Source organism: Pan troglodytes, chromosome 6 (assembly GCF_028858775.2).
Source record: "Pan troglodytes isolate AG18354 chromosome 6, NHGRI_mPanTro3-v2.0_pri, whole genome shotgun sequence".
Taxonomy (NCBI): Eukaryota; Metazoa; Chordata; class Mammalia; order Primates; family Hominidae; genus Pan; species Pan troglodytes.
In genome coordinates, this window is record NC_072404.2 from 21,195,011 (window position 1) to 21,209,015 (window position 14,005).

The window sequence follows — 14,005 nt, forward strand, 5'->3', positions numbered from 1 at the left end:
TTCTAAATTTTTTAATAGTTAAAAATTTTTTTCAGGTTAGTGTAATATATTTTCACTTTTCAACAGCTGATTTTTCTCTTAACTATAAGATTTATGAAATGATATAAATGAAGAAAGAATAAAAAACAAGTATGTTACCTGCACCTTGATTGGTTCAAATGTATTAATGGGATGTGTTAAGCCATATACAACTTTTTCATTTTCTGCTTCAAATGTCCCTGGAAGATAAATATTAAAGATATGAGATTTGGCTTCCTGTAAAGTAAAGGAGCTGATTTAATTTTTTGATTTTAATACATTTTACTTACCAAAAATTTTATCCCAAATAATAAGAACACCAGCATAATTTTTGTCTATGCAATAACGATTTCTGCCTATGAGACAAAATATTAGAAACTTTTTTTCAGAAAAATAGTTATGCTTTTTGAGATACTTCCATCTTGTTTTTAGAATATATTCATAAAATTCAGATTTAAACAGGGTTACAATTTCCCTGGGAATGTCTTCTCATTTATAACATCAGATTTTATTGTCTAATAATGGAATTTTTATTTTTCAATTAATTATACTAAAAAGGGGAAGTGTTTTCTTAAAGCTATATGCATGCTTTCTTGTCACAGTTTTTCAGTATAAAAATGGAATAAATGTAAATTTTTTCAGGACCATTAAAGAATAAAAATTAAGAATTAAATGATACCAAAAATTATAAATGAGAAACAAAATCAGGAAACGATGTATATAAATGTCTTTATTTTAAATTTTTGATGGGATGTCTCTCTATCCTTTTTAACTGCATTGTTTCAGGAAGGAAATTTTCTACTTAGAGTTAGACCTGACTAGTTTTTTTAAGATCATAAAAGCCATAGTAAAAAATAAACTACCCTTAACTTTTTCAAAACTCATATCATTCCTGCCGCTACATAATTATAATGCAAATAGCTGGTCATTATTTATTTAATACATTTTTTATAAAACTTAAGTAGACATGATGATATCCACATGACTAAATCTGAAGAAAAAGAATAATTAACCAAGCCACTGCCCCAAGAAACTCAACTATCCTGTGTTCCCATTCCTTTGCATGGTTTCCATGCATGCAACCACACATCTGAATGCACAAAGAAAAATCTCCCATAGTGTAAAAGGAGAGAGAGATTGGCTGGAACAGATGCAGACACCGTTGCTATATACATGGTTTAAATAATGGTTCTGAATTAGTAGGGAAGCATTTTGCCCCTTAAGGAACATTTGGCAATTTCTGGAGACATGAGTAGCCACACCTGGGAGGGGATCCTAATGCCATCTAATGGGTGGGGGCCAGTGACGTTGCTAAATTTCCCACAGTGCACAGAACATCCTCCACAACAAAGAAATATCTGTCCCAAAATGTCAATAGTGCCGACGTTGGGAAACCCTGATATAAGCAGGCGTGGGCATGGGAAAATGAAGTCAGAGGAAGTAGCAACTGTTTCATTTTGTAAGGTGGACTTGTTCTTCTCGACCTCCTATATTTTTTTATTTTTTAATTTTTTTTTTTTTTTGAGACAGAGTCTCACTCTGTTGTCCAGGCTGGAGTGCAGTGGTGCCATCTCGGCTCACTGCAAGCTCTGCCTCCCGGGTTCACGCCATTCTCCTGCCTCAGCCTCCCGAGTAGCTGGGACCGCAGGTGCTGGCCACCATACCCGGCTAATTTTTCTGTACTTTTTTTTTTTTAGTAGAGACGGGGTTTCACCGTGCTAGCCAGGATGGTGTCTATCTCCTGACCTAGTGATCCGCCTGCCTCGGCTTCCCAAAGTGTTGGGATTACAGGCGTGAGTCAATGCGCCCGGCCCTATTTCCTTGTATATGGAAGGAACTGCAAGTGTATAATCCCCTTGGCCTCTCCACTCCCCAATTAGTGATACTTCTTGACTTATGGAGTGGACTTCTTGACTTATGGAGTGGTTACGTCCCCATAAACCATCTAAATTAAAAAACATTAAAAGACAAAAATGCTTTAAGGCTAGGTGCGGTGACTCAGGCCTGTAATCCCAGCACTTTGGGAGGCCAAGGAGGAAGGATCATGAGGTCAGGAGTTCGAAACCAGCCTGACCAACATGGTGAAACTCCATCTCTACTAAAAATACAAAAATTAGCCAGGCATGGTGGCTGGCGCCTGTAATCCAAGTTACTTGGGAGGCTGCAGCAGAAGAATCACTTGAACCCGGTAGGCAGATGTTGCAGTGAGCCCAGAATGCGCCACTGCACTCCAGCCTGGGCGACAGAATGAGACTCTGTCTCAAAAAAAAAAAAGCTTTTAAATACACCTTATCTACTGAACATCATAGCTTCGCCTAGCCTGCCTTAAACGCGCTCAAAGCACTTACAGCAGCCTGCAGTCCTAGACAAAAATCATCTAATACAAAGCTTATTTCATAAGTGTTGAGTATCTCACATGGTTTATGAAATATAGCACCGAAAGTAAAAAACAGAACGGCTATATGGGTTCTCAAGGTATGGTTTCTACTGAACATGGATCACATTTGCATCATTGTGAAAGTCGAAGAATTAGAAGTCGAACCAATCATAAATCAAGGACTTTCTGTCGTCCCTGAATTGGAGAATGACTGTTGAGTTTGGAAGAGGAAACTGCCTGTGCCCTCTGATCTGGTCTCTCTCCTTCTGTGGAAGCCTGTGCTTCTAACTCGGCTCCCTGCCATAAAGATAGGGACCTGCCCTTCTTGGGAAGGCAGGGCTTCAGGGATTCAGGGTTGCCGAGGAATACTGGAAACTTATAAAAACAGAGCAATAGCATTTACTTATGTATTTATTTTACTGGCTTCCTTCTCTCAGTATTGTTTGTGAGATTTATTCATGCCGTTGCATGTAGCAATGGTTTGGGCATTTTCATTGTTATATCCTTCTCCATTACATGCATAATATAAAATTTATCTATTCTACTGCTGAAAAACATTTGAATTATTTCTATTGTTTCTATCACAAATAATGATGATATGCACATTGCTATATGGGGCTTGGGGTACACAATTTAAACATTTTTGTTGTTACTTAAGTTGGTGTCTTTAAACCTTAGGCACTCACCACTTGGGATTTTCCCGTCAGGGAAACGCAGCTTATACTGAGATTGTTCAAGGCCTTAGGCAGGAAGGTGAAGTGTTGTTTATTACGCTCTCCTTAAATCAAAACAGTTTTCAAGACCACTAACTCTGACTATAGATAGGAATGACCTTCAGCACTGGGTCAAGGAATAGCCTTTGACAGAATCCTTTAAAACATAAAATGTGTATTTCCTCAGCTGGTTAACTCATTTTCTGTAACAGTGGAGCTAAGATTTAGGTAGAAAGAAAAATCAAAAAGTCAGATAGATAAATCCCCCTACCCCACCCCACCCCACCAGTTCATACTTTGGAGATGAGGCTTGTACCAAAGAAGATAGAAAAGAAGAAACTATATTTATTTGTAAAATGTGTGCCGACTATATTGGGAAATTGTGATTAAATGAAATCAAGGAAAATAATAATGCAATTTTTTAAAGAAATGAAGAAAACAGAGAAGAAATAGAACTTCCTTACCATGATGAACCCTATGATGGCTAGGAGTATTAATAATCAGTTCCAAAGGACCAAGGTTATTGATGACCTGTTTAAAACAGAATATTGATACATATAGTTATCATTAAATGTGTATTAGTATATAAATGCTCACATTACAAACTCACATAAATTAAGAGATATTGTGAGTTTCAGGGTTGGTATCAGAGTGGAAAAAAGTTCCTCTGAAATCTGGAATTCATATGAAAACAATAGTAATCTCAAAACTCTATTCTGAGACGTGGCATGGTGAGTATAGTGTCATGGTTAAGAGCTAAACGACTTTCAGTTCAGCTCCAAGAACCTCCACTTACTACTGTGTGATCCTGGGGAAATGACTAGGTTTTCATATCTCAATTTTCTCATCTTTAAAATGGAAATAGTAACATACCTACATAATAATGTTGTTCTGAGGATTATGAATGTTACTGTATTACACACCACTATCACCAAGGCACACTTCCCTTAGATTTCATGTTGCATTATAGTTTTTGCCTTCCAACTATAGCTTTATTTACGGGAGCAGGGTATAACTAGGAGAGTGAAAACAACTGTGTTATGTTTCCTGGAGTTGTTTCACCCTGTAAATCAGCCATGCAGCAACGACTTACTATTGCATCAGTAATCTACTGATTAGGGTGATCCTACTTATTCAAATAGAATCCTAAATCATCTCTTACCTTTAGAGGCATGGTCTACCATTACATCTTAGAGGCACAATTCGAAGTCAAATATGTAAAAGGGTCTTTTTTCACAATTAAAGTTACTTCAATATCTAGTGCCTAATTCTCACATTTCTTAGTTAGAATCCCCTAGTTCTGAATCTATAAATTCTAAAAATCATAGAAACCAGGTAGGTGTCATGAAAAAAGTACAGCAGCCCAGATGTAAGACATTTGGTATGTTACATGAATAATACTGGACAATTTGAGATCTTCCACCAACCATGGCAGATACCAAGATATTTTACTTTTCTTTACTCACAATCTAAACTGATTTGTTAGAGCCTACCAATGACAAAATCAATACACTGTCATCATATTTTAAGACATGACTCACTTTTAGGGTTAGCTTCCGTTTGGAGGACATATGAGGAATAAAGAAATGAGTTAAATGATGCAAAAGGGCAAAGTAGTCACTGACAATTATGACATTGATATGAACTTGATAAGTCAGTGTCACGGGAAGAAATAGAGATGAGACTGCTTAAAATAAAAAAAATTTAAGATGCATAACTAAATTTAAGGTGTGCACCTTTAGATATTGATTTGAACAAACCTAACACAAATGACATTTTATAGGCAAAAAAAAAATTTATTATAAACAGGGTATTAATAGGAAAAAATATTTTCATTGGGAGTTATAATAACATTGTCATTTTGTTAGAAAATGCATTTGTTTAGCGTTGTATAACTGAAATATACATGACAGCTGATCCAGATTATGCTACGAAATATTTTGGCAATGAAAAAACAAAGAAAAAAGGACAACTGATGCAAATGAATCAAAATCTTGAGTTTTGAAACAAAATGGAGATATATAAATCTATTGTTATTCTAATTTTATGAATGTTTGAAAAAATTTAAGTTAAAAATTTAAACAAACTGCTAGTAATGTCCATAAATCCTCACTAATCCAACTGAAAAAATAATAAATTGCCTAAGTCTCAGACATATCTCTAATTCAAAACTCTTTATCTAGCAGCGTTTGTTTTTTGACAATCTCTGGCATTAAAACACCCAATTTACAGTTGCTCAATAAATGTGAATAGGTGGGGTGACCATATCCTCAGCTTGTGGCATCACATCCCCTCTTGAAATGGAAGCTGTGGCAATGTTGCCACATGTCAATGCGGATCCTTCTCTGGGACAGGAGCCATCATCATCAACTCCCTATTAAGCACATTGTTTACCCACCTGAAAAGAGTTCTTCTCTCTCCCTGTTGCCCAGCTGCTAACGGATTTCCACTTTCCATTTCAGAACGGACAGAAACATTTGCATGCAAAAGACTGTAAACCTTGTTTTATATGTCAATTTAGCCCTCCCTCGTCCAGAATTGGTGGGCTCTTGGCCTCGCTGACTTCAAGAAAGAAGCCCCGCAGACCCTCGCGGTGACTGCTACAGTTCTTAAGGGCAGCTCTTCCGGAGTTGTTCCTTCAGATGTGTCTGCAGTTTCTTCCTCCAGGTGGGTTCCTGGTCTCGCTGGCTTCAGGACTATAGCTGCACAGCTTCGCAGTAAGTGTCACAGTTCATAGAAGTGGCTCATCCTGAGTTGCCTTGGTTCAGTAACCTTGCTGGCTTAAAGAGTGAAGCTGCACACCTTCCCGGTGAGCATTACAGCTCATAAACACGGCAGGGACCCAAAAAACGAGCAGCAGTAATACATACATTACAAAGAGCAAAAGAACAAAGCTACCACAACGTGGAAAAAGACTTCAACAGCTTGCTGCTCCTGACTTGGATCGCCAGCTTTTATTCCCTTATCCGGCCCCACCCCAACCTCCCACATCCTGCTGATTGGTCCACTTTACAGAGAGCTGATTGGTCCACTTTACAGAGACCTGATTGGTCCACTTTACAGAGAGCTGATTGGTCCATTTTACAGAGAGCTGATTGGTCCATCTTACAGGGAGCTGATTGGTTCGTTTTACAGAGAGCTGATTGGTCCATTTTGATAGAGTGCTGAGTGGTGCGTTTACAAACCTTTAGCTAGATACAGAGTGCTGATTAGTGCGTTTGTAATCCTTTAGCTAGACAGAAAAGTTCTCCAAGTCCCCCCACCCCATTAGCTAGCGACTGAGCGCTAATTGGTGCATTTACAAACCTTTAGCTAGACATAGAGTGCTGATTGGTGCGTTTACAATCCTTTAGCTACACAGCAAAGTTCTCCAAGTCCCCACCGGTCCCAGAAGCCTAGCCGGCTTCACCTGTCACTGGCACCCGCCAGGGAACTTTGCGGCACCTATCCTGGGCACTCCCGCAGCCTAGAGGGAGCTCTCCCAGACAACCAAGAGGAAAAGTGGGGAAGCGAGAAAGAGACGGAGACCCGCCGTCCTGGCCTACGACCCCGCGAAGAGGGAACGGCGGTCCGCGCATGAGACCCAGACCCTGATCAAGCCCAGCAGGCGCCAGCTGGCCGCGCCCAGTGCGCGGTCCACCGAACCCGCAGCCGCCCGGAACCCGAGCCGGCCCGCGAGCCCCTCGCGCAGCCCCGGCTCCCGCACCTCTCTCTCCCTCCACACCTCCCCGCAAGCAGAGGGAGTCGCCTCCGGGCTCGGCCAGCCCCACAGAGGGCCCCCCCACAGCGCAGCGGCGGGCTGAAGGGCTCCTCGAGCGCGGCCAGAGCAGACGCCCAGGCCAAGAAGGCGCTGAGAGCTAGCAAGGGCTGCTAGCACGTTGTTACCTCTCACTACCTACCTTACTTTCCTCCTTCCTTCTTTCTTCATTCCTTCTTCCTTTTCTCCCCACCTCTCCCTCTCTTTCTCTTTCTTTTTTCTAATCTGGGGTACTATCCACTATTTTTAAAGTTATTTCCATGAGAGATATATTTTGACCTACAAACAGCAAAACTTTTGATTAATTCATACAATGGAGCTCATTTATACACCAAAGATTATTTGTATTTTTAATTTCAGGAGTTTAAAATACTGTGAATATATAGCTCTTATAAAAGAATACACTCCTATGAAGTAAAGCACACACTGTTAATAACCAGGAATTGGGAAGAAGGTACAGATAAATAACCCCGTATTTTATTGGACTACATTGCTTTCTACTTGGTGAAAAACTACTTGTTAAGAAAAATGGTGGAAAATAGAGAACAAGAAAGTGGGGGATCCTCAGCAGTCAGGACATTGAAATCTGATGCTTTGGTTGGGCTTTGTATCTATGACAGAGAAACAGATGGGAAAGGAGAAAACCACTTTACCCTTGTTTGTCTCTTTGGTGCCTAACATGTGTTACAAAAACAAACAACAAATGTGGGTGGAGAGGACTACACTGACCAGCTTCTGCTCCCCAGATGAATTTCTGATCCTAGGCCCTGGCGTGTGTGCAGCCAGATGTAAAGCCACACAAATGGTGAGTGCATGCAGATGATTGGAGCCTTGGCTGAGTGCACTATTTTTTTTTAATGTCAAGCTCTTTATTGCGGTGAAAATCTTTTGCTCCTGCAGGCTAAAGCACGGTGATATCAATATTGAAAGTTCGTTTTTTAAAAAATAGTTAAAAGCCAAGTACAACACAGTCAACCACAGATAAATTTCCTGGTAGTGCCTATGAGTACCTTGGAGCTGGGGAAGACCACCTCTGAGTGAGAGATGATTCATCATTCCGACAGCCCAGTCAGAACCTCTCATGTAAAAAACCCTTCCAATTCAAAGTCATGGAGAATTCATTAATATTTATTAAGGGTTGAGCATAACGACTTAATTAGCGCCTATTTTTGCAAATTCAGGCATTTGGCAATTCGACGACGTCTAGCTTTGAATCACTTCCTGAAAATATGTTACTCTGGGAATAATTGTAGCAATTCTCATTTTTAGAAGTTATTTGTTTGTATTAATTTTTTAGACATAGATGGGTTTATTTAAATTATCAAATTTTAGGACACACAGAGGGCTTCAATATAACATAGTCCAATACTTCATTATTTAAAAAAAAACCATAAAACTGAAGCTCAGAGAGGTTAAACTACTAGTCTAAGTTTAATCAGCTTGGAATAAGCCATAAAGCCTTTCCGATTTCAGCTCATGAATCTTTCTACTTATCCATCATATTGTTTTTAAGACATACAGCAATTTTCCATTGAATAAAAATAATTTAAACTTTTACAACTTTAATAGAAAATGATAATTCCTTTTGTATTTCATATTAGTTAAAATGATGCCAGGTATTTATAAAGATCCCAGGGATTTCAGCTTCTAAACCTCCCCATATGGTATTTTAGGGATTTTTGCTGCTCCTCTGGTCTCTGAAGCAATGCTCTAAATATTGTATTCTGTAAGTTGTTTTTTCTCAGTCTTATAACTTGAGAACTATGGATGCCTAGAAGGGCCGTGAAGGGGTTCAGAAAGTCAGGAAGACCCTGAAGTTTTAGATGAAATTTTATAAATAAGCACCTATGGCATTTTTCTGGGGAGAAATTCTACAATTTCTATTATATACTGAAAAGGAAACATGAGTTCATAAAGCTTTAAGAGCCAATGTTCTAAACAGAGTTGACTAGGTTATTTCCTTTGCCTTTCTTAGTTATATTGTGTTGTCAGTTTACAGATAAGTAAAACCTGAGTGCTAATTTCTCACCCAAACTTCACAGAAACTTAAAACATTTTTTGGGGCACATTTCTTAAAACTGTTAAATTTTTCAGACTATTTCTTAAGCTATTTTATTTGTATAGTAACATTATAAATATATAAATAATACAAATAACAATTTTGTAACAGTAAGCTCCATGATGACTCACTTTCATTCAACAAAAATGCTCTGGACAATTTGTTGGAATGATCACAAACTCCTCATTTCTTCCTCTCCAATCTCTGGTGAAAGTGGGGAAGAAGAGTTAAATATAAAAGCAAGAGAAGAGGGAGCCATAAGACCGTCGTTATGTCATTTCCCCTGACCAAAAATAAAATGAAACCAAATAAAAAGACTCCTTGTAATGAACCAAACAAGTCCAAAACTTTCAGAGTTCAAAGCTGTTCACATTCTTTCTGGATAGTGATTTCTAATGTTCTCTTTCTTCTCCGTCTAAGACCTTAACCTTCTATCTTAACTTTTGGAATCCTGCTTTATCTTCAAGACCAATTCTCCAAGCACTCTTCTTGATTTTTCCAATGAGAGTTTTGTTTTCCTTTCTCTGAATGCATATTGAGAGATCATTAATTCTCATGTCTTCCAGTTCTTTGTGCTAGTTACTTGTTTTCATTTCTCATACTATATTGCAAGTTTCATGAAGATAAAACTTGTGCCTTACCATTCCCTGTGTCTCTCAGGTCACATACAACATTGCTTACACATCGTGATTGTTTGACAATAGTATATTCAATAGATAAATCCCCCTTACTCCTCTCATACTCTTATTTCTTTATAGCAGCGGTTCTCAAATTGGGGTGATTATCACCCCCCCCCCCCAGGCAATTTTGGCAATGTTTGGAGATCATTTTAGTTGTCATAACTGGGAAAAGTGCTACTGGCATCTAGTGAGCAGTGGTGGGTTTAGTGCTGTTAAACATTCCACAATAAATAGGACAAGCCCCACAGTAAGAATTATCTGGTACAAAATGTCAATAGTGCTGAAGTTGAAGAATTCTACTTTGTGGGTAAGAGTGTCTTTCTGTGCTCCAGACCTTTACTGTTCAGGAGGAAAACACTGTATAATTTCTGTGTTCTAATCTGGGAATTGGTGAGAGGAATGTCGTAGGGAGTGAGTGTGGTGGTCATTACCAGGACCAAAGGCAAAGCATGAGTCTGGAGCTCTTGGAGTTTGAAGCCAGGGATGAAAGTCCAAGCATGATCTTTGATCAAGTGAGTTGGGCAAGTTAAGATAAAAAGCTAAAATGAAGGAGCCAAAACAAACAAACAAATAAACAAACAAAATCACAGAGCAAGGAACTGTAAAACTGGATAATGAGGTGATTAAATTCTGGTGATCATTGGCAAGTGAATACCATAAATTATTTTTATATTATCTGAGTTCAGTTTTATGAGAGCTTCAGTTTCAAGTGAAAGTAGCCAGAGATGGAAAAGTGATTATGAAATTTTCTTTTGAGAATCCTTATGACCCGCCCTACCCTGCACTTACACATTAAGTTGAATAATGTAGAGACCTAAAAGGTTAATGAAACTCCCATTGTATCTAGGTGACCAGTCTGAAATAATTTTCCTATGGAAATTGATAATCTATGTACATGTGATAAATTAATTAAATGCTTACTCTGATCACAATTTTTTTCATGATACAATTTTCAGAAGTTTTCTACCTTACATTACCTAAAAAATGTAATTCTGTGTCTTGTGTCTTTCCCATTTAAATTGAAAAATACTTTAGAGTTGAATTCTACAAAGCATCAAAATAAATATTCTAAATAAATGTCCTGTCTGAAATTATTTTGTATACAATTAACTTATTCTATTCTATATAATTCATAATTATTTCTCTTGATTCCTTTGATTGGCAAACATTGACTAGTTAGATTTTTGTGGCTTGGTTAAAAGTAGAGATGCAATTAACTGGTGATTTTAGTTACAGAACAAGACTTATCTTCATCAAAAATATTCAGTTTGTTCAAAACAAATTATTTCATTTGTTTGAATTGCTTGGAAATTTGCCTCCTCTTACCTCATTCTGACTATTGAGGTTGGAGAAGAGACTTCCTAAATATTGGGAATGTCACATAATATTTCTATTATTCAATTTTTACATCTGCAAATGGATACTAAAATACTAGAATATGTTATTGAAAAGTCATAGGAATATTTATAACCACTTACTTTTCAGAAAGAAGGCATGCATCTATGGTTAATTGTAAAGTTCATCCCAAATAAAAGATGCTTACAAATATTTATGATTCTTGTCTGAGAGGGAAAAATCATCATAGGGAAAATATATCCTAAAAAGCATGTGTTTTACAGAACCCTCTTTATAAACATGCATGTGCAAAATGATATGCTAAATGCTGAGGAATGACTGGGTTTGGGTGAAGTGAAATGAATTCTCATATTAGAATAAATGTCTGCATTTAGATGAGCATAGGTTAGAGTCACAACATTGACTATAACTAGTCAAGACTTTTCGTTACAGCGTCATGCATGAATGATGTTCCAGCGGAGCCCAGACCACTGTGGGTCTCCTTATTCACTGCCGCCAGTATTGAAGGGAAATACTAAGCCAGCCTCTCATACATTTATTATCTGATATGAAAATCTTTGTCATGTTAGATTCAGCTGAGAAAGATATGCTTAAAATGAAGTTTGAAAATGACAATTTTTAAAGATTAATTTTCAGGTAAATTAGTGACAATTCAGTGTAAGCCAAGTCTAAAATTAAATGAACTAATATGTGCGCCATAATTACTTGGCTTTTTCCTGGCCAGTTTTCTTCTCCCACACCTCACTTCTGTTCCTCCTCCTCCTCTTTTATTTTTTTCTCTTTCTTTTTCTCTCTCTTCTTCTTCTCTTTTTGTTCATTTATTCTTTCATCTATCTATCTGTATCCATCTATCTTATCTATCTAAACGTGTGTGTGCATATGTACAAAAATTTATTTGGAAAGATCTTTATAATTCACTATAGGCTCATGCATACTTATCTAAAAAGTGTGTAGTAATAAATATTTCTGTGCTCCTTCAATAAGATATTCCCATATTCTCATTTGCAGATGGAAAACCTGAAGGGCACAAATATTATGTATTATAGTCATATATTTAACCTTATTAAATATATTTATCATTTAATAATAATATATATTAAATATATTAAATATAAATATATATTAACCTTATTAAATATATACAAATATATTTAATAAATATTAAATATTTACAAATATATTTAATAAATATTAAATATTCAAATGCTGAACAATTACTGTTTTAAATACTAAACTACCAATAAGGGTTTTCTATCAACACTAGCAATAATCTATTTCAGAGCGTTAAAAACTGTATTTATAAATTCTTATCAAAATCTCTTACTCAAAGCTATTTGCATAACAAGAGAGCAAGATGTCTCTTGTCAGCCAGTTCATTTATTCTGCAAATATTTATTGAGTTTCTACGGACTTCACTAGGTTTTAAAAGTGAAAAGAAATGATGTAATACACAAGCATTGCCTGAAGGAAATTTACACTCCAATGGACCCTTCAATGGAAAGTTTAAACTATATCAGAAAAAAAAGATTTTACAAACAAGTTACCTTTTCCACATAATTTTGTTTTCTTTTGGGACTGATGAAAAAAATCACTCATTTTTCTTTCTTTTTCAATTACTATTTCGCAGTAGAGATATTTGAATTTATAATCAATTTGAACTTATAATTGGCACAAGCATTGTCTAATAAGAAGCAAAATGAGTTCCCTTTCCAAGTCTCAAGCTGAAAATTAATTTTAGTGTAGATGTGTGCTTCTATTTAGTTTCCTGTAGTGCAGATTTGCAAATACTCTCATTGGTTATTACTGAAGAGAATTTAGATTATTCTTTCTTGCTCATAAATTTCTTCAACTGATTATACAGAAATTGAAATAATCTGTATGGGTTTCATTTATTCTCTCGTTATTTATTGAGTACAAGGTACTGCAGTAAGATCTTTCAAGAGGTCATAGAGTGGAACAATGGAAATTACATTTTAATGTCTACTAATTTATCTATTTATTAACTTAAAGGTAGAATAAATGACAACATCAGCATTTATTGTTTGAATATACATAAAAATATGCTTTTATACTATCAATAAAATCTACAGCAATTCTAATTTAAAGTTTTAGAAAAAGAATAAAATCCATGAACACTATAAGTCAACATATTAAAATAGTTTCTTGTTCTGAATTAGTTGATCTTTAAACACTTATTGTTTTACTTGTTACAAGCTTAATCAACCTGAACGTTTATGGATACATTTATATTATAGAGCATCTGGTGATGAAATGTAAAAATGAAATCTTAATTACTTCTTCCACTATTTCTGCTGTGTTAATTCAAGACAACCACACAAGTATTTAGACAGATGGTAGTGGCGGCCATATTAGCCTCTGATTTATCTGCAGGGAAGGAAGAGAAAGCAGAACTCTTAGGATATGTGCTTGTCTGCCTAGTTTCACACTTTGAAATGCTGGACAAATGCTGATTTATTCACGGCCAAATGTTTTCCTGTTTGATTAGACAGTTTTCTACTTCAGTAAGCATGTAATATGGAGGTAGCTGAATTTCCACACTAAGGAGTGAAAAAACAATATTTATAGTTTGGAAATAAAACAATCTGGAGGAATCAGGACTGTTGGGATCATAAGGAGCTTCAGAGGGAGTAAATTTCTGATGAATCCATACCACAGGGATAAAGAGTTAAAGGCTTAGTTTTAATGAAGAATGGGACTAGGTTATGTTTATACAATAAACAAAAGTTTTAAGGGACTGCGTTTATAATAAATTATCTTGAAGGCTGATTCTTGTCACTTATGATTACATTATTCCTCAAACAAAAAGACAAGAGCAGGACAAGTTAGCATTTTATTTGAATTTGTTTCAGCATATCTTTTGAATAACACTTTTGGTTTCTACTTGGAAAAATGAACACAAGTAACTGTTAAGCAAGTTCCCTCAAAGGAGAATAAGTTATTTTGTTATTTTTAAACAACACGGAGTAGATTTACAGAAGAAAAACTGGAAACATTTATAGGTTTAACCATCTCAAACTTCATCCT

General features: G+C 36.4%; 1 protein-coding gene across 2 annotated transcripts in view; it reads right to left on the bottom strand.

Annotated features, from left to right (window-relative positions):
* The window catches only part of AGMO (alkylglycerol monooxygenase), a 404,065-nt gene that overhangs the window by 188,629 nt on the left and 201,431 nt on the right, over positions 1 to 14,005 (bottom strand). For both annotated transcript variants that reach the window (XM_518978.9, XM_009452691.5), the window contains 3 exons: positions 3,573 to 3,639; positions 309 to 374; positions 139 to 218 (listed from right to left, as the gene is read on the bottom strand). In XM_518978.9, coding sequence (XP_518978.4) covers positions 139 to 218; positions 309 to 374; positions 3,573 to 3,639 — 213 coding nt within the window. The remainder of the gene's footprint in view (positions 1 to 138; positions 219 to 308; positions 375 to 3,572; positions 3,640 to 14,005) is intronic.